The 27,422-nt window shown below is 38.6% G+C and overlaps 1 protein-coding gene across 49 annotated transcripts in view; it reads right to left on the bottom strand.

Moving 5' to 3' along the window:
- Nucleotides 1-27,422, bottom strand: part of NRXN1 (neurexin 1) — a 1,286,326-nt gene that overhangs the window by 63,992 nt on the left and 1,194,912 nt on the right. For 2 of the 49 annotated variants that reach the window (XM_038395458.2, XM_038395459.2), the window contains exon 1: nt 24,175-24,317. The exons of 45 other annotated variants lie outside the window; for them this stretch is intronic. In XM_038395458.2, coding sequence (XP_038251386.1) covers nt 24,175-24,207 — 33 coding nt within the window. In that variant the 5' untranslated portion in view covers nt 24,208-24,317. Of the gene's footprint in view, nt 1-23,096; nt 23,188-24,174; nt 24,318-27,422 lie in introns of those variants that run through there. 2 more of the 49 variants (XM_043511940.1, XM_043511939.1) reach the window with 2 other exon arrangements.

Here is a 27,422-nt window from a genome sequence, read left to right as displayed (position 1 = left end):
TGAATACTAATGAATCATGGTATTTTTCTTAACGAAAATGGAAAGGCAGCCTTCTTTCCTATCTAATTAAACCAGCATTGACAAACATGCTCTAACAATGGTTTGAGACATCTGAATTCTCCACAGAAGTTCTCCAATAGATACGTGGACAAGGAATACCTGATACCTGAAGATACATTCAGTGTCTATTCCCCTCAAAGTTCCTTTCTGACAAAACCCTTAATTCATTTTGCAGCTCAGGATGACATTTTATGTGTTTTACAATGGCCAAACACTGCTTACTTCATTAATGTGTAGAATCACACTGGCTTCAGTGGGTGAGAATGGCCAGGAATATGTGGCCCTGTAACATTATTATCATGCTGATGGGATATCATTATCACGCTACAGCAGTGCTCCATCTCAATGAGCAACATCCCTGCCATTTGAAAACACTACTGGAAGGGGTCCACCAGAACACGGTTGGACTTAAGGGAAATTCAAGTGGGGATTCAAACTTCACAGCTCGGGTTCATCTCTAAAAGATAAATCTGAAATGGAACACCATACTTGAACTTTGGGGCAGTTTGGATGTGACTCTGTTCTGGAAGTTAAACTCTGTAAAATCCGAACTCTGTAGCTTGCATCTAATTACCTTAGCTTTCTGCATTGAGGCAACTAAAATGTAGTGCTGCTTAGAAGCTCAGTTGGCATTCCCATGAAGTGGCATTAAGTATTAGTCCAAAGAAATGTACATGCAAAAGACTCCCCATCTGACTAGTGGAGAATAGTGGTTTGTTAGCTAACTAATACTGCTGTGGCAGATGGCTCTTCCCTCTCTCAGAGCACTCATATTTTGCAGTCACTACAGGGTCTACAAAAAGCAGAATTGGGCAATTTTCTATTAATTGCATGATCTGCTTTGTTTGGTAGACTGACAACTATGCAATTTCCAAGGCTATGCTAGGTTTTCCAAAGAAAGTGTCTCTGCATTATTCATAAGTGAGGAATAAAGGACTAAAAATGATTGCTGAGCAAATTATCTTAACATTCAGCCTCAGCCAAGATCTGGATCTTTATGCCACTAACTTGCTGGTGTATCTTATCCACAGATACAGATCTGTCATGGTGTATTTCATTATATTCAAAGTCCTATATAAGATGATGCTTCGTGGTATCAACTGTCTTCAGATGTATAATGCTTCAGTGCCTCTCATATCAATAGCACTTGCATTATTCCCTTGAAAACAAAAGACAAGGGGAATTGAATGCTATCAAGGATTTCAATTTGATGAGTGAAACAATCCTAAATGAGATTTAATGTACACTTCACCTGGTTAAGCACAGAGCAGAGCCAAGAGAAATGCTTGTGGAACAAAGCACAATTTTAAAAAAGTTCAAAAGCTAATTAAAAATGGTTAAAATTTAGATGGTTTAAATAACAACCTGTCAGAGCCCAAGATGTGTATTCTTCAACATAGCACTGCTTAGCTTCACAGATAAACATTTGAACTCCCTGTGTTGTTCTCTGCTAACCCAGACACTAATTAAAAAAAATAATTTACCAAAAATGTAAGCTTACCTGCAGAACAGGATGATGACTAAATATTTAATTCCTCTCTCACACACAGTAGGCTATAAAATAGGGAACTCTTTTAAAATAAATCCCTGCATTAAGTACTATTATAAATAAATATTCACCATCACACAGCTGCTTTCACATAATTTATAATTGTGGCTTAGAAGTATGCTAAGGGACTGATCCAAGTAACTGGGTACTGGGTGCGGTAGCAGCAGCGGTGGCCAGGAGCCCCAGGCCCTTTTAAATCACCAGGCCCTGGGGCAGCTGCTCCTTTTTCCCCCTCTCAGCAGCCCTTGGGGGGGGAGGGTGGAGGGCAAAAGGGGCAATGATGTTAAAGTGGCTGAGTACGGGTCCATACTGGCAACCACTTCTTACCGGTCTGCTGTACCGGCCCACTTTCACCTCTGTTTGTATTACCATGTACTAAAAACATTTCAGCGTGCTATTTCATTGGGCAGTGGTTTCAAAACCTTTACATAACTTCCCCCTCTCTAGGAATTTCTCAAATTGATCACTGGGTACATCCACAGGTAACGTCAATGGGCTCAATGTCATTTCTGGTGACCTGGGGAGTAGTTGTGAAGTTTATTAGAAACCACTAGTTGTCATATGCTCACATTCATCCAACTCTACATTCAGCATTATGAAGAATCAGAAGACCAGCTTAGCAGATCTAGAAGGCTTGAAATGGTACTAATTGCAGGCAGCTGTTGTAAAAAATCTATATAATAAGAGGACAACACTGTCACTCTTTGTGTCACTGTGAAGCCTAGAATGTCTGTTGAGTCAGTGTGAAGGAATGGATACAGCTGCAAGCTGATCGCTGTTATTGTTCAGAATATCAACAGGTTCAGTCATCACTGGGTTTTGTGGTCTGTTAGCATTCCATTTTTAAATTCTCAGCCATTTTGACTTTATAAATTACACTGCTACAGTAAGGCATGTATCTATGCCATGCCAAATTTTGTAGACCATTGTGATATCAGGTAACTCAACCAATCACCCTCCTTCTTCTACAGCCAATTTGCATTGTTAGTATGAGGGCGACTGCAAAGATAGTGGATTACAGGCCCACACCCGTACTCCCAACGGCCTCCCACAAAAATCAACACACATCTCCCAGCACATCTCCCCCCCAGACACAAATCAATGCAACCACCCACACAACACCAAGGTATACACAATAACTCCAAACGCACAGAGCCAATCATAACAGCACACATCACTCATTTGCAACCTACACAAATCCATGCAACTCTCCAGTACGCTCACAACACACAACAGAACAGCCAGCACACACAATAACCCCAAGCAACAGTTTGACGCCTAGAATGTCTGTTGAGTTAATGTGAAGCAACCGAAATCACTACAAGAATGGCTGAGAGAAATTTTTCTTCAAAATACCACTAGGATCAATCGTCACTAAGATGGTCTGTTACCATGCAATTTTTAAGTTCCCAGCCATTTTCAGCTTTTTGCACACATGAGTTTATGAATTATGCTGTGTAACAGCATCGGTTTTTACCTACTACTAAGAACAATGATATCTAAAGCCTGTTAATTAAACTGCTTGTATTCTATGTGATGATTTGGAACCCTCAGAAGCCTTCAAGTTGTACAATAGCTAACCTATGCAACCTGTGAAATCTTAGTGGAGTTACCCTGGTCCTCTCTTCCCCCTCTCCTCATTTATGTTTGTCACACTCGTGTATTATTTCAAATTACATTGTAAGCTCCTTGGGACACTTTCTTATATATAATTGTACAGTGTGTAACACAATGGGGATCCTACCCTGACTGGGTTTCTAAGAGCAATCACATTACAAATAATACAATTATGTATTATTATTCATATTGCTGTAGCATCCAATCATAGATCAGGACACCACTGTGCTAAGAAAACAAAAAGAGAGTCCCTGCTCCTAAGAGTTTACAATCTAAGTAAAATTCAAGAACAACACAGATACAGAAGACAGATAGGTGGAGCACAAGGAAACAATAAGAAAATACATAACAATAATTCATGGCAGAACATTTTAAAATAGATCAGGCACACTTTCCTTTTGTCCTCCACTTCATCCCATCTGTTTCAACTTTCATCTTATCTTACAGAAGTAAAACCAATTGTTGATGCTAATTTTTGGAAAAGAGCTAGGTACAGAAAAGATAAAAGCAGTATTTACTTTGCTTAAGCAGCAGCAGCTTTAGATTTACAAAAGAAGAACAAGTAGAACACTGGTTGCTGTAGATGAAAAAAGCTAACACCAGGATGGAGTGCAAGAAACACAGATATAAATTAAATAAATACAGCAACAGTTAAGCAGTGAGCAAAATGTTCTTATTTAGGATAGTATGTAATTTCCTAAAACAACTGAGGTCCCTTTTAAGGCACCATTTCAGCTGTTTCTGATGTGAGGTTGCTGTACTTTTTCTCATTCTTTATATTTCTAGTTATTTAGACAATAATAATATAGACTCGTGATTAATTTCAATGTCACATAAAACCATTAACATACACATAATGTAGTAATTATCAAAGCAATTGTCTCTAATAACTCTTCAGGGGATCATTATCTATAAATCTGCCACTTTCCCTTTAGAAGTACAACCCTGCCCTGTCAAAAATCAAATTGCATTTTCATTAAAATACTCCAGAAGTTAAGCAATAAGCTATGGAACCGTGTCTTGCAACAAATCAATATTTCATGCAATAATATATACTGTCGAATACCAAAGTAGAAGGACATTTTTGTAAAACAAGAGCTTACATTTTTGATTGGGTTTCCCTACCTTCTTTCTCTCATACTCTTGAAAGATAGTTAAAATGGGATGCCACATTACAAGAAATTAAATTCTCTGTATGAATTGTACACGTACTTCTAGGGACCAACTGCCAAGCATATATTTGCAATGCAGTCAGACTATATTCAGGACAGCCAAGAATTATGCATGTATTCAAGGCAAAAGGAATAATTGCATTGAAGTCACTTTGATTCTGAGGCAAGTATATATTTACATGAAAAAGAAGTATAAGAAGGAATCACCCTGCATTATTATGTAAAGTGCACAGATGTTCACAGAAACAAGCACCACTTCACCGAACTCTGAGAGAAAAAACAAAATGGCATCATTAAACATATCTATCACCTCCCATCAAAGTCTGTTCTTTGCAACCACCATTATTTCCCTTCTTTTAATGGCAGCATAATTTTTATTAAAGGGTCAACATTCATAAAAGAAAGACAATTTAAAATATACCTTAAAATAATTTGTAAATCAAACACTCCTAGCTGTATTTTAAATTCATCCCTCCTCTTGATTAGATTTGTACTGAGGTTCAGATTCTCAGAAGCAAGTCTACCAGCTAAATTTATCCCTGATGTAATTCCATTGACTTCCTGCTCCAATCAAAATCAATGCCAAACCTCCAACTGACTTCCATGGTTACAGGATCAGGCCTTTGGTCTTTCTTAGGCAACACTCATACTGATGTCAGTGGGAATTTTGCCTGAGTAAAAACTAATGGATCTGAACCTTTAAGGCGCTAATTGCCTCTTTGCTCTTGATAGGAATTGCAGAAATTCAGCAATTTGAATGATCAGAATCTGAATGATAATCTCATCTCATTGGTTGGTCCATTCTTACTAAGACATTTTCTTTAATAAATTGATTATTGCTAACAGATGAATCTGGTGACAACCTTGACTATTCTGATGAATGAGAGCTAAGACAGTATATCTCAACCGGTGGATGCAGTACCCAGGGGCACAAAAGACCATCGGGAGGTGGTTGTGAAAATTATATTACAAACTAAAGCAAAGAAAATGTTAATCCCCCTCTCTTTGTACACCCTTACCCTTCAAGGTCAAATATGCTCTGTTAACCTTCAAAACACACACACAAATAAATTATGCAGGCTTCTCATTGTTATCACGGATACATTTTTACTCTTACTTTTACAGTAAATGTAAAGGGGTTGTGCACATTTTTAACTTTGAATAAGGGACTGGCAAGCTGAAATAGTTGAGAACCATTAGGAAATTACTATCTGGAAACCTTTTAATAACAACGCTAATATTTGGAGGATTGCGCAATTTTACTTTGATGGGGATGGAGTACTGACTCCCAATGTCTCTTTATCCAGACTCTATCTTCGATGCTGTTTGTTAGTCAGGAATAGTGGAAAGCTGCATTATGGTATGCAAGGATGTTTGCATGTATCACTTTTTGCTTGTCATTTATTCCTGTTTTGCTGAATTACTCATGTTAATTTGTTATAGCAAAAATAAAGAAAGATAAAAGTTTGAAAAACTAAATGAAATGTTCAGGGTTTTTAGGCAATTTATTTTCAAGAGCCATTGAACAGCTTTGCTAAAAGCCTTGTACAAACTTTGGGGAAAATACTGCCTCCAAAAGCATGTGTGCTACTTCCTTTGACTTCAACAAGAAGACCAATCATGTATCCATAGCTAGAAAGGGACTATCTAAAACCATCAGAGTGGAAGGGGCATATAGCTAGACACTTGTAAAACACACACTCTCCAACGCATCATCAAGGATCTACAACCTATCCTGAAGGACGACCCATCACTCTCACAGATCTTGGGAGACAGGCCAGTCCTTGCTTACAGACAACCTCCAAGTCTGAAGCAAATACTCACCAGCAACCACACACCACAACCACTAACCCAGGAACCTATCCTTGCAACAAAGCCCGTTGCCAACTCTGTCCACATATCTATTCAGGGGACACCATCATAGGGCCTAATCACATCAGCCACACTATCAGAGGCTCATTCACCTGCACATCTACCAATTTGATATATGCCATCATGTGCCAGCAATGTCCCTCTGCCATGGACATTGGTCAAACTGGACAGTCTCTACGGAAAAGAATAAATGGACACAAATCAGACGTCAAGAATTATAACATTCAAAAACCAGTTGGAGAACACTTTAATCTCTCCGGTCACTCGATTACAGACCTGAGGGTGGCTATCCTTCAACAAAAAAGCTTCAAAAACAGACTCCAACGAGAGACTGCTGAATTGGAATTAATTTGCAAACTGGATACAATTAACTTAGGCTTGAATAGAGACTGGGAATGGATGAGTCATTACACAAAGTAAAACTATTTCCCCATGGTATTTCTCCCCCCCACCCCACCCCCCACTGTTCCTCAGATATTCTTGTTAACTGCTGGAAATAGCCTATCTTGCTTGTCACCATGAAAGGTTTTCCGCCTTCCCCCCCACCCCCCCGGTGCTGGTGATGGCTTATCTTAAGTGATCACTCTCCTTACAGTGTGTATGATAAAATCCATTGTTTCATGTTCTCTGTGTGTGTATATCAATCTCCCCTCTGTTTTTTCCACCAAATGCATCCGATGAAGTGAGCTGTAGCTCACGAAAGCTTATGCTCAAATAAATTTGTTAGTCTCTAAGGTGCCACAAGTACTCCTTTTCTTTTTGCGAATACAGACTAACACGGCTGCTACTCTGAAACTTTAAACCTTGAATTCCCATGAAACTGGGCTTGGGTAGGTTCCAGTCTCAGTATGTGAGCCTGTGAGATTTTTTTGTTTGGATTTTGCTTCTCTGAGCTAGTTACAAACTCTTTTTTTGCCCAGCCTGGAGGTTGCTATGGATTGAGTCAAAATTATTATTATCAGAAAAGGTCACCTGGGCCAAAAAATTAGAGAGACAAAGGGAATGAGGTTCTCTGGGCCAAGTACTGTTGGTGAGAAGACAAGCTTTTGAACTCTTCCTTATGTATGGGAAAGGTACTCAGAGGGTCACAGCTAAAGAAAAGATCAAACAGATAGCTTAGGGTAAGTAGTTAGCACATATTCTATGGGACCATTCAAGGTGAAAAGATGTTTTTTCTCCTGGATCAATGATTGATTCTGTTGAACGCCACTAGCCATCACCTTCAGCCCCCAACTAAAACCCCTCCAACGCATCATCAAGGATCTACAACCTATCCTGAAGGACGAGCCATCGCTCTCTCAGATCTTGGGAGACAGACCAGTCCTTGCTTACAGACAGCCCCCCAATCTGAAGCAAATACTCACCAGCAACCACACACCACACAACAGAACCACTAACCCAGGAACCTATCCTTGCAACAAAGCCCGTTGCCAACTCTGTCCACATATCTATTCAGGGGATACCATCATAGGGCCTAATCACATCAGCCACACTATCAGAGGCTCGTTCACCTGCGCATCTACCAATGTGATATATGCCCTCATGTGCCAGCAATGCCCCTCTGCCATGTACATTGGCCAAACTGGACAGTCTCTACGTAAAAGAATGAATGGACACAAATCAGACGTCAAGAATTATAACATTCAAAAACCCGTTGGAGAACACTTCAATCTCTCTGGTCACTCGATCACAGACCTAAGAGTGGCTATACTCAACAAAAAGCTTCAAAAACAGACTCCAACGAGAGACTGCTGAATTGGAATTAATTTGCAAACTGGATACAATTAACTTAGGCTTGAATAGAGACTGGGAATGGATGAGTCATTACACAAAGTAAAACTATTTCCCCATGGTATTTCTCCCTCCCACCCTACCCCCCACTGTTCCTCTGATATTCTTGTTAACTGCTGGAATTAGCCTACCTGCTTGTCACCATGAAAGGTTTTCCTCCTTCCCCCCCCTGCTGTTGGTGATGGCTTATCTTAAGTGATCACTCTCCTTACAGTGTGTATGATAAACCCATTGTTTCATGTTCTCTGTGTGTGTGTATATAAATCTCTCCTCTGTTTTTTCCACCAAATGCATCCGATGAAGTGAGCTGTAGCTCACGAAAGCTTATGCTCTAATAAATTTGTTAGTCTCTAAGGTGCCACAAGTACTCCTTTTCATAATTTGTTGGGGAAGAGACAACATGATTTTTTTAAAGGGAAATCATGCCTCACAAATCTACAAGAATTCTTTAAGGGGATCAACAAGCATGTGGACAAGGAGGATCCAGTGGATATCGTGTATTTAGATTTTCAGAAAATCTTTGACAAGATCCCTCACCAAAGGCCCTTAAGCAAAGTAAGCTGACATGGAATAAGATGGACGGTCCGCTCATGGGTCTGGAAAAAGAAGTAAACAGTGAGGCGGCAAAATTTGCAGATGATACAAAACTACTCAAGATGGTTAAGTCCCAGGAAGACTCCGAAGAGATACAAAAGGATCTCTCAAAACTGGGTGACTAGGCAATATAATCCCAACTATATGTATAAAATGATGGGGTCTAAATCAACTGTTACCACTCAAGAAAGAGATCTTGGAGTCACTGTGGATTGTTCTCTGAAAACATCCACTCAATGTGCAGCAGCAGTCAAAAAAGTGAACAGAATGTTGGGAATCATTAAGAAAGGGAGAGATAATAAGACAGAAAATATCATATTGCCTCTATATAAATCTTGAATACTGCGTCCAGATGTGGTCGTCCCATCTCAAAAATGATATATTGGAATTGGAAAAAGGTTCAGAAAAGGGCAACAAAATAATTAGGGGTATGAAATGGCTGCTATATGAGGAGAGATTAATAAGACTGGGACTTTTCAGCCTCAAAAAGAGACAACTAAGGGGGGATATGATTGAGGTCTATAAAATCATGACTGGTGTGGAGAAAGGAAATAAGGAAGTGTTATTTACTCCTTCTCATAACACAAAAATTAGGGGTCACCAAATGAAATTAATAGACAGCAGGTTTAAAACAAACAAAATGTAGCATTTTTTCACACAATGCAGTCAATCTGTGGAACTCCTTGCTAGAGGATGTTGTGAAGGCCAAGACTATAACAGGATTCAAAAAAGAACTAGATAAATTCATCGAGGATAGGTCCATCGATGGCTAGTGGCCAGGATGGGCAGGGATGGTGTCCCTAGCCTCTGTTTGCCAGAAGCTGGGATGGGTGACAAGGAATGGATCACTTGATGATTACCTGTTTTGTTCATTCCCTCTGGGACAGCTGGCATTGGCCACTGTCGGAAGACAGGATACTGGGCTAGATGGAGCTTTGGTCTGACCCAGTACGGCCGTTCTTATGTTCTTACGCAAGGATAACAAAATAAGAGCTGCCCTCTTGGTGGAGAAGCGTGTGGCAATCGGTGTGTGGAAGCTAGCAACTCCAGACTGCTACCAGTCAGTCGTGAATCGGTTTGGAGTCCGGAAGTCCATCATGGGGGTTGCTTTCATGCAAGTGTGCAGGGCCATTAATCAAATCCTGCTCCGAAAGACTGTGACTCTTGCAAATGACTGGCTTTGCGGCAATGGGATTCCCTAACTGCGGCTGTGGGATTCCCTAACTGCAGTGGGGAAATAGATGGAATGCATATTCCAATTTTGGCTCCGGACTGTCTTGCGATGGAATATATCAATAGAAAGGGGTAATTCTCTATGATATTGCCAGCACTTGTGGATCACTGGGGCGTTTCACTGATATCAACATGGGGTGGACAGGGAAGGTGCATGAAGCACGCATCTTCAGGGAACACTGACCTGTACAGAAAGCTCCAAGCAGGGACTTTCTTTCTAGACCAGAAGATTCCAATGGGGGATTTTGAAATGCCCATAGTGATCCTGGGAGATCCAGTGTATTGGCTGACATAGCTACTGCCTCTCATGGGAGGTGGAGTAATTAATCCAATGGGAGAACTCTCTCCCATCAGTTTAGGGTGTTTTCACCAGAAGCTCTACAGCAGCACAGCTGCGTCAGTGCAGCTGCACCACTGCAGCGCTTCTAGTGTAGCTGTACACACAGTGATGATCTGATGGCATGGGTTTCAATGTGGGCTAGCAACCCAGGCATGTATCCAGTGTCCCCAGTGGGCTTGTACTTGGCAGCTAACCTATTCTGCAGCCTGCGTTGCCATGTCTTCACTACTATTGTTACCCAAACTAGCTAGATTACAGCTGGCACAAGTATGCCTCACCATTCTACAGGCACATTTTCATTTGTAGGGGAGACATACCCTACAGTCTTACATGAGATCTCTGATCTTTATGGAAAACCAAGAAAAAGTATTCAATAATTTACCTTGGCTACTGTGATACTGGCATGCAACGGGACAGACTAGCAGGCTGTTCTCCCTAACTCCATCAGGTAGTTGAAACCAACTGTGTTCCTTCTCTCTCTCATAGAATTTTGAAATGTATAGTATAAATTCCCAGACATACAGTTAGCTGGTGCCTCCGCAGTGTGTGCCACTCACACCCATTCTAATGCCAGACCTGGTTGCTGCCATAGCTTTGCAGCAGATGCCTATGGACATGTGTACACACACACACCCCTCCTCTCTTTATGAGAACTGCTTTGTTGTAGCACACTGCCACGACCACCTTATTTTCAGACAGCTCCAGATGTTTCCTCTCCATGTACCGCCACATAGCCATAGTACACATATGCTCCCCTAGCCCACTGATGTTTGCAAGTGATGGCCTGCAACAAAATTAATTCAGACACCACTCTATCCAGCTGGAGAGCAGCCCTCCTTAGCTTCCTACTTACCGCTCTTTTAAAATATGCTTTTTAGTCAGTATAATGCTTTTTAGTCAGTAAAAAACTTGAAGTTCTTTATAAAGGTATGTAAGCATTATCCTCATTTTACAGATGGGAAAACTGAGGTACAATAAGGGTAAATTGTTTGCCTGTGGTCAAAGATTGTCAGTTTATTAGGTTTGATTCTTATTCTATTGCCTTATTCATTGGGCCATGCTGCTGTTTCCCTTTAAAAGTGTGGATGTTGATTTTAATTTGCTTTCTTCTCTTCCGAATAATGATGCTGCTTCTGTTGCCCATCTAAATTTGACATTTTACAATGTGGACAATAGGCCTGCTTCAGCTTTTAGCAAAGCTGCAAACCTAGGCAAATGTGCATGAACTCCAAACCTTGTCTATAAGTTCAGCTTCAGTCATGGAAAAAATGGGTTGAACCTAAATTTTTTCAATCCTCAGCGCCTTGTGACACTCCTACAAACTGGATTTGACACTAGAATTCTCATATTTATTTTGAACTGGATTTGAAATGGTTCTAATGGGTCTATAAACCTCACATCTGCAGCCTGTCTTTTCTCTATTTGCCTTTACACATTTCTGACATATTTATGACAGAGAAAAATGTGGGTTTAGAAAATTAAATTTCTGAAACCTTTTATTTTGTGTTGTTCCTTCTGATTTCTGCCAAATAATTTACACAATTAGTAAGCGATTCCTAACAGCTACATTGAGGGGGCCTACTTTAATTAAATCTACCAGAAAGGAATTAATTTTAGAGATCCCAACCAAAGAGATATGTTCATCAATAAATCTTGAAAGTAATATATTCAAAATAGTTTCTAATGCATTTTGAAATCCTAGTTGAAACAGGTGGGTAGAATAGTAAAGGCATTCACCCAAATGAACATCCCATGACTTCCCTCTGCTCAACCTCAGCATATTTCTTGAAATTAGTAATTTTGACTCTGAATGACTTTATTTAACCTTAATATCCCTCATGGTTTTCTATTCTCATTCTTGGCAGCAAGTTGCATTGTGCAGCTCAGCTTTGTCAATGTCTTTAGAAGTATGAAACCTCCATTAATATGAAATACACTGTCAAGCAACTTTGCTCCCAGATTGCTTCCACTAACAGCACAGCAGAAGCAGACAGATGCCAGAAGTAATGTGAATATTACCTGTGGCTGATTCCTCACTACACTGACTCATTCTTCTCTAGTGAAGCTTGGCATCAGCTAACAGCACACCCACCACTTACTAGTTTCTAGAGACTGCCTTTCGTTCCTCCTCAAACAGATACAAATGTCCACAAATCCACACCTGTTTGTATTATTTCATATCACTGGTTTGGAAAAACACAAACAATGTTCAATAATCTTCTTCTGCAACATCATTATGGCCCTTGTTGTGGATAAACCTAACTCTCAAACCTTCCAGATTGCCATCTAACAGCCAATCTGCTTAATCCTGTATCCTGGCAAATCCAAAGACACAATGGAGAGAACACCAGTAATTGTAAAGGAATGGGTACTAAAATCTGTAGAGACAAAGCCTGCCTGCATCGATCCCCTATTCAGTGCCTGCTCAAACTGAAATTTTGACAAAGGTATACCAAGAAAAGATAAAACTTATTCAGACACATATTCCATATTGTCTTTTGCAGCCAGAAAACCTCTATACTGTGCTACCAAATCTCTTTGCTTTATGTATCCTCACAGTGCCTCATGACAACTTAAGGATAGACAGTAAATAAAGTCTCTGGCAATATTTTTCACCTGTGGCCTTATCTTTTTTGGGAGGCTGGTTGTTTTACTCTTCTCTTCTTTGAAGGAGGGTCTACAGATGGGTTTGCAAACCTTAATGGATTGTGCTGGAGTCTCCAAGAATTAAAGATTAATCTTTAATTAAAAATTATGTCATGTGATGAAACCCCCAGGAATATGTCCAACCAAAAATGGCAACCCTAGCTACAGGAGTTTCCCAAGACAGCCTTTCAGCCACTGTTTTATATGAGAAGTGTTTGCAGACTTCTTAAGTTTTATTTATCCCCATAATAATCAGAAGATGGAATATTTCACTTCTATGGAATAATCAGAGTTTATTAAAGTTACAGCAGAGAGGGTGCATGGTAATGGTAGTACATTGAGAAGCTAGGGGGTCACAAATCAAATTACTCAATTCAGGGCTCAGTACACATTTTCCACCAGTCTGAAAAGAGCTATTAGTAACCATTGTGAAATACAGAAACTGCTTTTCACTACTGAATCATTACAGAGATATGGCTGGTGAAATGCCTGAGATTTCTACATCGAAGTGGAATGGGTGGAAAGCAAATATTTGCAATTCTCTCTTCAAGCATGAAAATTTTCAGTCAGCCATCCTCACCACAGAATAGTTTTCTCTTTGAGAGAGAAATAACTAATTAGCTGCCCCAAAAGGTGAATTTAAACAAGATTAGCTCCAAATTTCACAGCAGTTGCCCATGGCTGCTCTAAAGACTCAAATATCTGCTGAGGAAGGAATCCTCTTTGAGGCTACTGACCTTGTTGTGTTGAACAACACTTCATCAGTTTCCTGAGTGCAAAAGCAAATTGTTGCACACCCTTGGAAAAAATCCCATTCTTCACAGTTGTGAAGTGTTCAGGCAGGGATCAAATAGGGTGGCTTATTGGGCCTTGGCTTAGAGGTGGCTCTTCAGCTCTAGAATCTAAGTTTTTGTTTAAAATTGTTTAAAGGGACAGATTTTTATTTGCATTAAGTCCACAACCCCTTTGCACTAGTGGCATAAAATAGCCTTGGTTTAAATGAGAATCAGGCCCTTATTCAAAAGATGAGTTAAGTGTGAATGGATGCAGTGATGTCCACCTGAGCCTGGAGACAGCCTGAAACAATGGCTCTGAGAAATAAGAGCTGCTCCCATTTGTTTCAGTGGGACATTGACCCTGAAGCCTAATTATAGCATTAGCTTTTCACTGCTGATAGAACACAAAGAAAAAAATACCATATTATGAAGATCAGCACAATATATTAAAAGTGGCATCTTATTTTGATGTCACAAGCAGGATGAGCATGATTAATCGGTGGAGCTTGGGATACCATCACTGTTTTTTCTTCAATTTGACTTCTGTAAGGGAATAAAGGAGACTTTCCTTATATAGAATACAAATTAAACTGTTAAATGCAGTCAGTGGTAATCAACCAGCCACCTGCTTTTTCTAACCTTCTTTCTTTGTCAGGTAATACAGTTGGAAAGATCCTTGGAATAAAGCCAGTATAGCAGCAGTGGGCAACCTGCAGCCCGCAAGCAGCCCATCAGGCTAATCTGATTGCGGGCCCCAAGATATTTTGCTGATGTTGACCCTCTGCAGGCATGACCGTAGGAACGTGCTGGCCGCTGCTTCCTGCAGCTCCCATTGGCTGGGAACAGCGAACCGTGGCCACTGGGAGCTGCGGGGGGCCGTGCCTGTGGACAGTCAACATCAGCAAAATGTCTCGCAGCCACAATCAGATTACCCTGATGGGCCACATGTGACACATGGGCTGCAGGTTACCCACGGGCTGCAGGTTACACACAACTGCAGTATAGTGTTCAGGTCAACATAGAACCCTGGCTGTATTGGCCAAGTATGCGGAGAGATTCTAAAATAAGGCAAGACAGTTTTTAGGCTTATGGTGCTCATAATCTGAAACAGACAACTGCAACAAGGACTATCAGTGGTTTGATTACAGATGTCAAGCACATTCCTGTTTCTACAAGAGAACCCACAAAGACCTAACAAAGAATTCCCTAGCACAAGCAGTACCCTCTCCCTAAATCTTTTGACTATCTTTAATTGTGGTTCAAAAAATTACCTAGACTATCTGGTAAAAACACTACTCAACAATTTCTAATCTTAATGATGTTCAGAAAAAGTTCAGACAATGTAATGTTCTTTTAACACCTTTCCTCTTCTGATCTCTTAATCACATTAGGTGGTCAGAGTTGGGAACTAAAACTTTTTCTCCTCAAACGTCTGTAAATAATTACAGTTTCTTTCAGTATTTTTGATATATTAGCAAATTGCCAAGAAAGGGGAATGGATGTCTCAGGAAACTGCTAAATAAATTCAGAGCCATTCCCCTTTCCTTCACAGGGTCACATGTTGCCCAGACAGACAGGAAGTTGTTACTGTCTGATGGTTGCTCTGTGGTTTAGAGTAGCTGAAATAGTTAATGACTTCAGTGGATGGGTGTCTTTATCATCAAAAATGTCATTAAAAACTGTCACAATTGGCAGTAAATGGAATCCTTGTTGGCAGCTTCACCAGAGACCCAACCATGAATAGGCACAGAGACTGAATTACCCTCTCGGTCCCAATGGTGTCCTGTTCCATTTTAAGTATGAGGCACATTGATTGCTACTGCTTTAAATGCTGTGCGGTAAAAAACTTCAGTCTCCAGGAATTGCAATCAATACCTCAAATGTTCTGCAAAGTCCACCCAAGTGGAGGGATCTTGCTCCTTTAAAAATGAGGCCATAATGAAATAATACTTTTTCTTTTTTCCTTTTTTCATTTTTCTTGTTAATTCTACAACGGAAGATCCTAGGCAAATGTCAGCCCTCCTCCCAAATCCCACCTAAAAACAAAACAAAACAAAACAAAAAAACAAGTACTAGTGTACTAGGGATTACTGAACATGGGCTTTGGCTGTTGGTCTTTCAAAATCCCTTAATTTAACCTCTTTTACTTACCTCACCCCTAAAGATTGTGTGTCATAGCAATGTTTGCTGCAGAACGAGTCCCTTTGCAGAGTGATGGTGATCACAGGGGCTGAGCTTCTACAGTATCAAGACCTCTCTAGCCATCCTAGCATCTCAGAAACTGGGCAGCTCAGGAACTGAAATCAGATCCAGTATGTTATACTGTCACTAGAAAGCCAGGATGGCTCACCTGTTTTATATTTAATTTTACTGTCTTGGGCTACCACTCCTGTTAATATGTGCAACTCTTAGGATCATGTTCAGAGGAAGACAAGAGGAACACATTTATGGAATTGTACAGTAGTTTATTATCTAAAAGGGTAATGATTTTGCAAGGACCAAAGGGTCATTTCTGCCTTTTCTTCCCTCCAAGGAGCACCTGAAATCCTGGGCTATCCCCAAGCATCCATTAAATTTGTTAGTCTCTAGGGTGCCACAAGTATTCCTGTTCTTATTACTGACACAGTGTATGTGTACTCATACAAAGAACTGTATAAGAGAGGACTGATAACACATCTGACTTAGTGACTGCGGGAAAAGCTCAAATCCACTAAAAAAACAAGTAAATGACTATATTGGTTATCGGCATACAGTTATATAAAAAATCCTTTCAGCTGAAGTTTGGCATGAATAGCACCTGGGAAAGTAAAGTAGCCACATGGCTAGATCTCTCTTAACCTGGATTATGCTGGCTCTCAGTTCTTGCTCTTGGTGTGAAGAATTTAATTATTGAGATGTGAACACTGATGCCCAGAACAATTTTGCCTGATTATGCTTTTTGTCACCCATGTTGCCCTTTGATAAAATGCTACTAAGTATTGCACCTCTATGAGCAATGGTAGCCTGATTCTTGATGGGAAGCCTGGTAGCCACAGGGTGCAGTGGCTATGATTTTTTGGGTAGTCCTTTACAATGAAGCAGCTGATTTCAGACATGAAAATGCATGTGCTGGAATTTTAATAAAGGATTATATGGAATGCAAGGTAACTGTGAATATTGTTATTAATTCAAGCAAAGCTAAGTATGGGTCAGTTAAACTGTGACACAAAGATCAGGTGAAATTTTATCCTGGCTACCAAATGCCTTTATAATGTGATAACACAAATGTTGTTCTTAAAGCATTATCACTCCTTACATGGATTCTGTGTGATGAGCAGGAACCTGAAATGATGCAGTTTCAGGTGACTGCCAACATGCCAATGATGGAGTGAAGAATTTGAATTTGCCCATGATGGAGTGAAGAATCCAAGTGGATGGATGTCAATAATTTGTAGTTCCCAGGTATTGGATAAAAATGTGAGTAACGGTAGTTGCATATTTTGGCTCATTGAACTGGAGTAAAAAAGACAGGATATGTCCTAGGATCCCAAGCATTAGTTGGCAGGGATATTGTTGAGAAAGAAGGCACAGTAAAAGAGATGCAGACACTAGTCAGTCAGAAAAACTGTGACAGAAAAACTGTCAACTTCTTGATAGCCTCCAATACACTTAATTTGGATACAAAAATGGCTAAGGGAATGTCTTTCCATTAGGGCATTCTATATCTTAACAGTGACATCAATATATGACCCCTACTGTTAATGTCTATTGTAGTCTAACAAACCATTGAATTAGTTTATAAATGTGTCAGGGAAAATATTTATTTTCACTGGTCTTATTATTATTAATTGTATGTAGATGGTAGTGCCTAGAAGTCCCATTCAGGATCGAGGCTCCATTGTGCTTGCTACTTTACAAATATATAAGAAAACATGGTACCTACCCCAAAGACCTATTGTATGGAAGTTTTGCCAAAACTGTGTGAAAGGAGAGATATGACCAGGAATTATAACTATCTAGACATTTTCTCATAGTGGTGGCTTTCTTCATATGTAGGAAACCATTGGGTGAATTTTTTTTGGTTGGATAATTTTTGAAAGGTTCCTTATGTAATTAACAATCAGTTAACTGGTCCTTAATCAGTAAATTTAAGGTCCTTGCTTAAAAACAAAGTGATCTGAATTTAAATTTTTTGCTTTCTGGTCTATTTTTAGCTCAGTTACCCAGCTTATTTCAGTTGCCTTAGTACAGTTGCGTTAGTTCAGTATCTGAAGCTGAAAAGCTGTCTTTAATCTCTGATACTCTTTGGACACTTGGCCATAGAAAGCATAGTGTGAGGTCTGCTACAGAAGTCAGTTTCAGCACATTTCAAGAAAGGAGCAAGGGTCATGAATCAGCTACTAAAGCTCATCATGCTGCAGCTTATGTATATTGCAAAAAAGGATCCAGCTATCTCCAAGAACAGTAACCTTTTTATTGGTTCAAATGACTTATCTATATTTCACTTTGAGCAAGTATTGCAAAGAAGTTAGCACAGAATCAGGATTAGTCCATATAGATAGAATCATAGGACTAGAAGGGCCCTTCAGTGAAGTCCCCTTCACTCATGGCAGAATTATTTAGACCGGGGTAGGCAACCTATGGCACACGTGTCAAAGGCGGCAAACAAGTTGATTTTCGGTGGCCCTGGCCACTGGTCCGGGGGGCTCTGCATTTTAATTTAATTTTAAATGAAGCTTCTTAAACATTTTAAAAACCTTATTTACTTTACATAGAACAATAGTTTAGTTATATATTATAGACTTATAGAAAGAGACCTTCTAAAACATTAAAATGTATTACTGGCATGCAAAACCTTAAATTAGAGTGCATAAATGAAGACTTCGCACACCACTTCTGAAAGGTTGCCGACCCTGATTTAGACCATCCTTGACAGGTTTTTGTCTAACCTGCTTTTAAAAATGTCCAGTGATGGGTTCCTTTAGGACTAGGCTGGACACCTCAATTCCCCAATTCAGGTTTCCAGAGTATCAGGATTAGACAAATTGACAGATAAATTCTGACCAGCTAAGAAGTTACTATTATTTCCTTCATTAACTGCTTGCTGTGCAAAAACAATGAGATCTGAAAGTCAGTCTGTGTGCTTTCTGGCTCATGCATCATCACCAGTAACCCTGAGATGTATTACATAGTGGTTGCCTTTACAACTTTCTCAGATGTCTTTGCTACCATACTATTCATGTTATTCCCTAGGTAGACCTTTCATAGGAAAAATGGGGAAAGCAGTGCTGACATTATCTAGCAGCAAAGACAAAGGTGTAAAGATTTCAAGGGTGATAACTGTCAGTGTAGTTTAAGGTGCAATTGCAGTGTATATTTTTGTACATTTCCACGTAAATACTCTGCAGCTGCAATTTAGTAATTCTGATGGTGACATGCAAGCCCCAAAATTAAATCCACCTCATTTGCCCTTAGTAATGTTGGCCCTATAGTGACTACTGAAGTAAAAATTAGCCAAAATGTATGGTTGTCAATAAAGTCAAATGGAATGACTCAAAATTAACACAGGAAATGGGTCTGTAGCATATGAAGGAAATGTTTCTACAGAGTCCCTTTTCTGAGCATAGCTGCATGATACGGCCATAATCCAACACCCAATAAAATCAATAGGAGGGCTCCCATTGAGATCATGGGTATTAGATTGGCCCTCTAAGTGAAATTTTATTTAGCTAAGAGATGATGAGCTGAAGTATATGTGAGTTGAGGATGCTCAGTATCTCTTATGATCACTTACAACACTTATTATTGTAAGTAATATGATCACTTATTACACTTATTATGACACAGAGTGATGACAGGATATGACGTTGGATAAGGGGTACATTCTATATATATTTAGATGTGCATCTACAGCGATACCTATTTATAAATCACAGAGAAAAAATAAAGTCAAAATCAGATGATGGCCACAACACAGGAGTGGGCTATTACATCACTGTCTGAAAATGTGTGAAACAGGTCAGAAAAGGAAAAACAAGAATATGAGAGTAGCAACAACAGCAGAAACCAGAGAAACAAAAGTACTGTTGGAACATGCAATATAATATGAAGTGTAAAGTCATTTTTTGTGACAGTATAGGTAGTTGCTATGGGTAGATCAGTCAGTAGCTTGGAAAATTTTATTTTAAGGCAATCTTTGGTGACTACAATAGGTGCAAATATGATTATTAAGTTGTACTGCCAAATACGCATTGAACAGAACTTGTCAACATTTTCCAAGTTATTGAAATTTCAACCAAAATATTCAAAAAATGTTGAAAATGTTTGAATCAGCTCTAACATTTAAGCTTGTACAAGTTCCCTGGACAAATCTGGTCTGAAGCTTTCTTTATCCATTTATTTTGATCATTTCTCTATGCAGACTACACAAAGGGATGAAATCCTGGCCCTTCTGAACTCAATGACAAAACTCCCACTGACTTTGATGGGGCCAGGATTTCAACCAATGTATGTAAGGCATAAGAAAATTAAAGGAAACTAAATTGGGAAGTATTGCAAATACCAGTGAGGACTGAAAAAAAAAACAATACTAAGGGACACAGAGAAAGCAGAAATACTATATGAGCAGTACGTTACTAAATATGATTCAACATGGAAAAATGCAAATTAATAGATAAGGGGAATAGGGGAAAATAATCTGAAACAGAGGAAAAGAAAACCTGAAAAAGCAGTAGTGACAAAAATTCCTAGCAGTGGTCAAGTACAGCAAATTGGATTCAAACCTGCAGTGCAATACAATTAAAGAAAAAGATGCACATACAGTTTGGGGCTGCAAATGTAAACTTTGGGTAACATATTGAAAAGCACCTGGGGGCAGATTTTAAAGGTATTTAGGCACCTAGAGATTTAGATAGGCACCTAGAGAGATTTTTGAAAGTGCCTGGGTACCTAACTCCCACTGGGCATGAAGGGATTTCTGAAATCTCATTAGCTGTCTATCCTTAGGCATCTAAATATCTTTAAGAATCTGGCCATTAAAGCCTAAATCTCCTTGATTTCCAGTCCTTTGACTTTCAATGCAACTTCAGCTCCTAAGTGACTTAGGAGCCTTAGAAAGCTTTTGTCCTTCATTATACCATCCTTACAGAATTCTGCATAAAGTTCTAGGATGGTGCATATTACCAGAAAGATTTCAAGGAATTCATTTATGGGTAAATAGACAGACCAGAAAGAAATAATGGGTCAGATTTATCTCTGTTGTAACTTCACTGATATCAACAAAGTTAGACTAGAGATGAATTTGGCTCCTTATATATTTCTTGGTTAAATGAAAATTTAAATTTAAATACAAAGACGCCAAGAAAGCAGAACAATCAGTGTAACTAGAAGCAGTGGGATGAAATTGAGACACAGAAAAGATGAGCTGAGTATCAAGAAATGTTCATAACATTGAGCTGTATCAGACTAAGGAGTAGTCTCTTAATGGAAGTGGTGGACGGGCCATAAGCTACTGTATAGGTAAATGATTTGCACTCAAGAACAGAATGTAGGGAGAAATCCTGCTTGCTGGTGGACAAGATCTCTTAATGCATATTTTCCCATTCTAATTCCCTGTAGGCTAAATTACACTGGTGCACTACCATCATGATTTTATTTTATTAAAAACATTTACCAGGTACAATCTCAGAAGCATATATTGTATATGTTGAGCATCATTATTTGATTCCATTTTTTTTTGTTCTTTGTCTCTGTAGACAGGTACACTTACTGAATTGAAAACAGGAAGCAGCTATGCCCACTCTGGGCTTCCCCACAGCAAAGTAGTGCTGACAACTGTTAATTTTTCAGGTTGCCTCAATTGCACATACATGCATGTGCACATCCCCCACCCACACATGAAAGAATATCTTCCCTCACTGTGCCTAGGATTTCTTGCTTAATCAGAATTACTCAAAGTCCTGAAGCACAGTCAAGTTTTTAACTGTTTTTAGGCTGTCTATCTCTTCTGAATTTCTATAGAATATTGATTCCTGACTTAAAAGTACAATTACCCACATAATTATGCTGCCCAGGTGAATACTAACTCTGACTGATTAAAGGACTATTTTAAATGTACATATATTTCAATGATTAGAAAGCAGGGACAATATTAATTTGATTTTTCATTATTTATTTATTATCATTATTTATTCACAAGTTTTTAGAGAAAAGCTCTTAATATAGGTAAATTGCTACACTTCAGGATATAATCCACATCAAGATACCTGTGCTTATTTGCTTTTCAGAAGCATCTGAGGAAAAATTTCCTAGAGTAGTTTATAATCATTGTTTTCTTGAAGGTCAGAAAGCTCATTTCAATACAAAACTCTAGAGTACAGATGTTGGTCTTTGAGATTGCCATAACTCTAGCACTTCTTATATTAAGCAAATAGAAGCATAACCTAAATTCACTTTCTGTAAGTTATCTGGATGCATCCCTCCACAGTCTAGCTACAATTTAAGCAGATTTAATACACAGTTCCTCAGGCTGCCCTGCCAATTACTTCTGTGCTGACCTGGAAGGATCATTAATATTAGGGAGTCGAAAAGCAATTCAATTTCCATGCTGGCTCAACCCTAAGCCTCTTCTAAGTAAAGGCTGTCAGCTGTGTCAAATTATGTATGATGCCTAGGTGATGTGGAAGACTGTCTATTAGGGAGTAGAGCTGGGAATGGCAAACTCATTTCACTAAATTTTCTGGCTGAACATGTACTATCATCTAAAATGTCACACGGCCAGAGTTATTGGAACTGAGATAATCTAACATAACCAAAAATATTCAGATAAAACAGTGATGGGGGAGGGAGAAACAAGATTAGCATTAGAGATGATCAGTATCATGAGAATCACAATATACATTAATATTTTAATAAATGTAAGCATGTATGTTTAAAAAATGAGATGAAAAAATCTCTGTAAAAAACCCTCCTGTTAATGTAACCTTGTCACCCAATGCATGGAATTTATACAGTATACCAAATAAGCCACAATGACCAAATTTTGAGATTTAATCCCATAACTCCTAATGATAGGAGCACTATCTGTCATCCAAATATATATACTACCATCTAAAAGATTAAGATAATTTAGATCCAATTCTATACATAACCTTTTTACAAACATGTCATAAAAATACAAAACTGGCTCAACATATCAGTTAATGTTCATAACTTGTAAATCAAAGTACATTCCTACAATGCTCTTCCTAAATATATTTTCCTCTGAAACAAAACAAGTAATCAAGAAAGCTTTTCCTCCTTTAACTTCTGTCTCATAATAAGTATAAGATGTGAAAATATACTTTTTCTAGTATAGCGGTTGCTACCTTATCCCCCTTCTAGTATAGAGATTCCTACCTCATCCCCTTTAAAGACCCTAATCCCCTTTCATCCACTCTACTCCTCCATTACCTATTGTCTGTACTCACTATCAGCATACAGTTGTCCCATCCGGTAACAGTCCTGCTTTTCCTAGCTTTAATTCCCATGGTGCATGTAGAGTCTATAATAATAAGCATTTTCACTATTGTTGTGGAGTCTAACGACTGGGAAGGGATCACATTGCTCCCAAAAGAGCTCAGTGTTCACACACACACAAACACACACCTTACTACTTGTTTTCAAGTATTTGTAATCTTTCAAGCTTTGTGATCAATGCTACTTTAAATTGATGCTTTGGAGGTTTGTTAATAAAAACAGCTTGCTTTTGATGTTAGAAATGAGCAAATAAATAATCAATCTTCTAAAAAAACACACAAATGCTTTCATTATCACTGGCATGCAGATATTTTCCCCCTAAAAATTAAAATGAATTAGTTAAAAGAAATATGATGCTATTTTGCATTACATATTATGAAATATTTGTTCATCAGATTTAGTCATTCATTTGTATTCATTCTATGTTAACAAAACATGCATATAACTCACAGAAATTCCAGTTTTGCAAATGCTCAGAAACAAAAACAAAAAAAAAACAAAAAAATCCATGCATGCACACGCACACACACAAACACACATTATGTGCCAAAATAAAAAGCATGCATGGTCAGGGTTTAAGCAGTTTTTTAGAATAATTACTAGGTTATTAATAACGAAGCAGCCTGGCAACTATTTTAAGCAGTTTTTATTCATGCTTTTATTGGAGGTTTCTGAATTTCCCCTCCACCCCCCTTTTTACTCTTTTGCAGCAACATGCTAAAAAAATCTCTATGTAAAGCAGCAGATAAAAAGGAAGCATCCATGCCCAGGTTTTAAAGAGTTATTTTCTTGTAAAATGATATTAAAATTTAAAAACCTTTCTATATTTAACAGATATTGTGCAGAAATTCAATCTCAATATTAATGACATGCAATCTCCAAGAAGACATATTCTAATTTTTTTAAAAAAGTCATTTTTAGTAATCGGTGCAAATGCCTTTATTTTGCTGTTAGACTAATGGTATCTTAAACCCTGCATGCTGCAGTGCTTAGTCTGTGCTCTGCATCAGCTGTGATAGAAGAAGCTACCTGAGAGGTTTCACAGTGCCATTTCATATCCATGTCTGCCTGGCTACCCTGCGTGCTTATAGCTTTTTTCTTAATTCTTAATGGAAATCCTAGGAAATTTAGTCCATCCTCTGAAATCAATACTGATGACAGGAGAGCTCCCTGACTCAGTGGGAGATCAAGATGATAAACTGCCTGCGCATCAGCTTGGCCTATCAGTGCCCTGCACACAGATGGGTGAGAAAAGACACAGAGAAGGCTCTATCCCTCACGTGTCACAGGAAAGCCAATGGCTGACACACTGCTGCGGGAAGAAATGCTGCAGTTTGTTCTGCAGATGAGAAATACTGTGTATCACCATCAAGCGCCAGTATAGCAAAATTCTGGCAGAATAGCCTGCTTATTCCCTAGCTCTTGATTGTAGATGCCAAACGAAGGTGCACTTTTGATTTAATGTATGCATCACATGATTCCATTTATAAGGAATACTGCCTGCACAGCTTTAGACTCTAAAGTGATTAAAGCAGGAGGAAAGGAGGAGGGATATAATAAATTCTAATACTCTGATCCTTTTAAAATATTGTGGTGTATTTCTCTTCAGCTGATTACTGTGTTTTAACTCGCTATTAAATTAGCAACCTTAAACTGTGCAATTAGCTTGCATCTCTTTGTAATCGCCTCAAAGCCCCATAACTGTAATTATAGTTTTATTCCCAAGCTAATGAATGACCATTTTTTCTATGTAATGTTTATCATGAGTATTTTATGTGATTATTCTGTAAAGACAATTATGTCCCAAAAGTAGAAAAACAACAACATATAGAAGATTTATTTTTATTTTCAAGTCCCCAAAATATAGAGTGACTGAAGAATTATTCTGTATCTGCCATAGACTTATTTACCATAACACTGTCCTTACTATGAAAGTTACAATAATTCTTTCATAAGGAGAGAATGAACATCTGGGTTACCATATGGAAACCTTTTCTAAAGTACATCTGCTATCATTGATCAGATTGCAACAAGAGATATATTGCACAGTTTTTCATGGGAAGTGAAATGGTTATGTCAGATTCAACAAAGAAGGTTACCTGTAAAAAATACTGTAGTGTTTTGTAACCAAGACACACACAACTGAACAAATAAACAAACCAAACTACATTTTACTGCCATGGACGTTGAAATGATACACTTTTAAAGTAATATAGTTCTGCTTTATTAGTCCTCTATTCAATACAACTTTGTGCTATACAAATTTTCACACAGATACAATAAGGCATGACAACTCCAAGGGTTAATGTTATCAAGTGCCTATCTCCTTCTCCTTTAGGGCTTTTGCAGAATCACTCAAAATTACTTAGAATAATGAATATCTACAGTAAGAAAGAAGACGAGAGCTTTGGAACATGAAAGATGAAATTAACTTAGCAATTACTTTAACAAAAGCCCGGAGAATGTAAGCTATTTTGAACATTTTGAACTTCTCTGTTTTATTCTGGGTTACCATGTTGCACATTTCATTACTTATTTAGCAGTCCTTTTCCTTTGATTTTTGGCATTGCTGCTAGTTTTCAAATCAGTTTGATTCAATGCAGCTTCTCATATAAACACAACTGTCTCTAAAATAAAAATGGACCTGATCCTTCCAATGACTTCAATGGAAGCTGCAGGTCATCAGAACTATGCTGGAGTCAGGTCCATGGTATCCTCTCAAAGAACACTATTTTAAATATGTTTTTAAATCAATATTCTCTTGTGTTGGATAGGAAATGCAATCCTTTATTAAGATATGCATAGAAATATACATATAGACACATACACATGCACATAAATGGCTGCTAAAGATAAAGTCCAGTAAAACAAAAGTCATGGTTTTTCTGTATAACCAACCCTCTGTATACTAATACAATGAGCGAACTGATTAATTAAGATTAATTCTAATATAAGAAACTCCAGGACCTTTTCTATGTCTGATGTTTAGGACCAAGTTCTTTGCACATGCATATGCACATATAATTCAGTAGATGCCATATATGCCCAAATATAGGCAGAATTTAGCCTTTATGTTTTAGACTATTCAATATTTTAATTGCAAGCTTGTATAACATAGTATTCTACATCCTGTGAACTGTAAAATCACTGTTAACAACAGGGCTAGGTAGCAAAGAGGATGACTGCATTACCCTTATTGAACACTACTGCTGTTTGAATGAATTCACATCGCTTCTGATCTAGCCAATATTTCTGCTTGAACAAAGGTCTTTAGTGATAAAGAAAATGCTGTGTGGCTTGCTGGTGAGTGTAGTTATTACTTACTTATTAAGTGTGAGTGTGTTTGGTATGGTGCAATGCACAGATTAAGGAACAGTTCCTGCTCTGAGTTTCCCACCCCTGCACTATGGCATAATTAGAATCAGCCGTGAGATGGAGCCTTACAGTAGGCTTTAGGGGAGAGTGATAGAAATGCAAGTGGGGTTAGGAAACATGAGACCACCCACATATATTTTTCTGGTTTTGTTTTCTTCTAGTTCCATTGGGCACAGATCTCACCTATATTTTGACAGCTGTTGGGAGAAATGGTCAGAATTGCAAACTTTTCAGCATCTCAGTTGGTGTTGGTCCTGCTTTGAGCAGGGGATTGGACTAGATGACCTCCTGAGGTCTCTTCCAACCCTAATATTCTATTATTATATTATTCTATGATCTCCTCTCAGTACAAATTTGGTACTTCCTACAAGGATAGGGAAGATCCTAGCATTTGTCTGCATGTGGTTCTTCTGCACAAAGGTGGAAGCAGGGTTGGGGTGGGGGGAGGGACAATGGGTGCACAGCTCTACAGCAAATCCTGTTTGTTAGTCTGCAGGATCATAGCAGGGGTCAAGAATCTGCTGCTGTGGAGCTATTCACCCAGCATCTTTGCTAAGGAGATACAAGGGTTAATGTAGTCTCACAGCTTCAGATCTGCTCTGCATCCTTGGGGAAGGAGTCCTTCCTTGAAGATTCCTAGCCCATGACCTATATTTGGGTTGTGCATTGAGTGGGAAGATTTGAGGGAAAATAACAACCATTTGTTTTTTTTTTTTAAATAAAAAGCCCCAAAACTGTTCTCATTATGAAAATCCTGTGAAGTTAGACTATTAAGTGAAAGTACATACATTTTAAATGGGCCAAATTTGGACTTTCTTATATACTCTTTACTCAAGCTTCCATACATATCATTATTTGGCCTTCTCAAACAATAATGTCAAACTTATCTATGGTATTCTGCT

The sequence above is a fragment of the Dermochelys coriacea genome, chromosome 3 (genome assembly GCF_009764565.3).
Source record: "Dermochelys coriacea isolate rDerCor1 chromosome 3, rDerCor1.pri.v4, whole genome shotgun sequence".
Lineage (NCBI taxonomy): Eukaryota > Metazoa > Chordata > Testudines > Dermochelyidae > Dermochelys > Dermochelys coriacea.
Note: the sequence above shows the minus strand (reverse complement) of the source record. Positions and strands in the feature narration are given on the sequence as shown.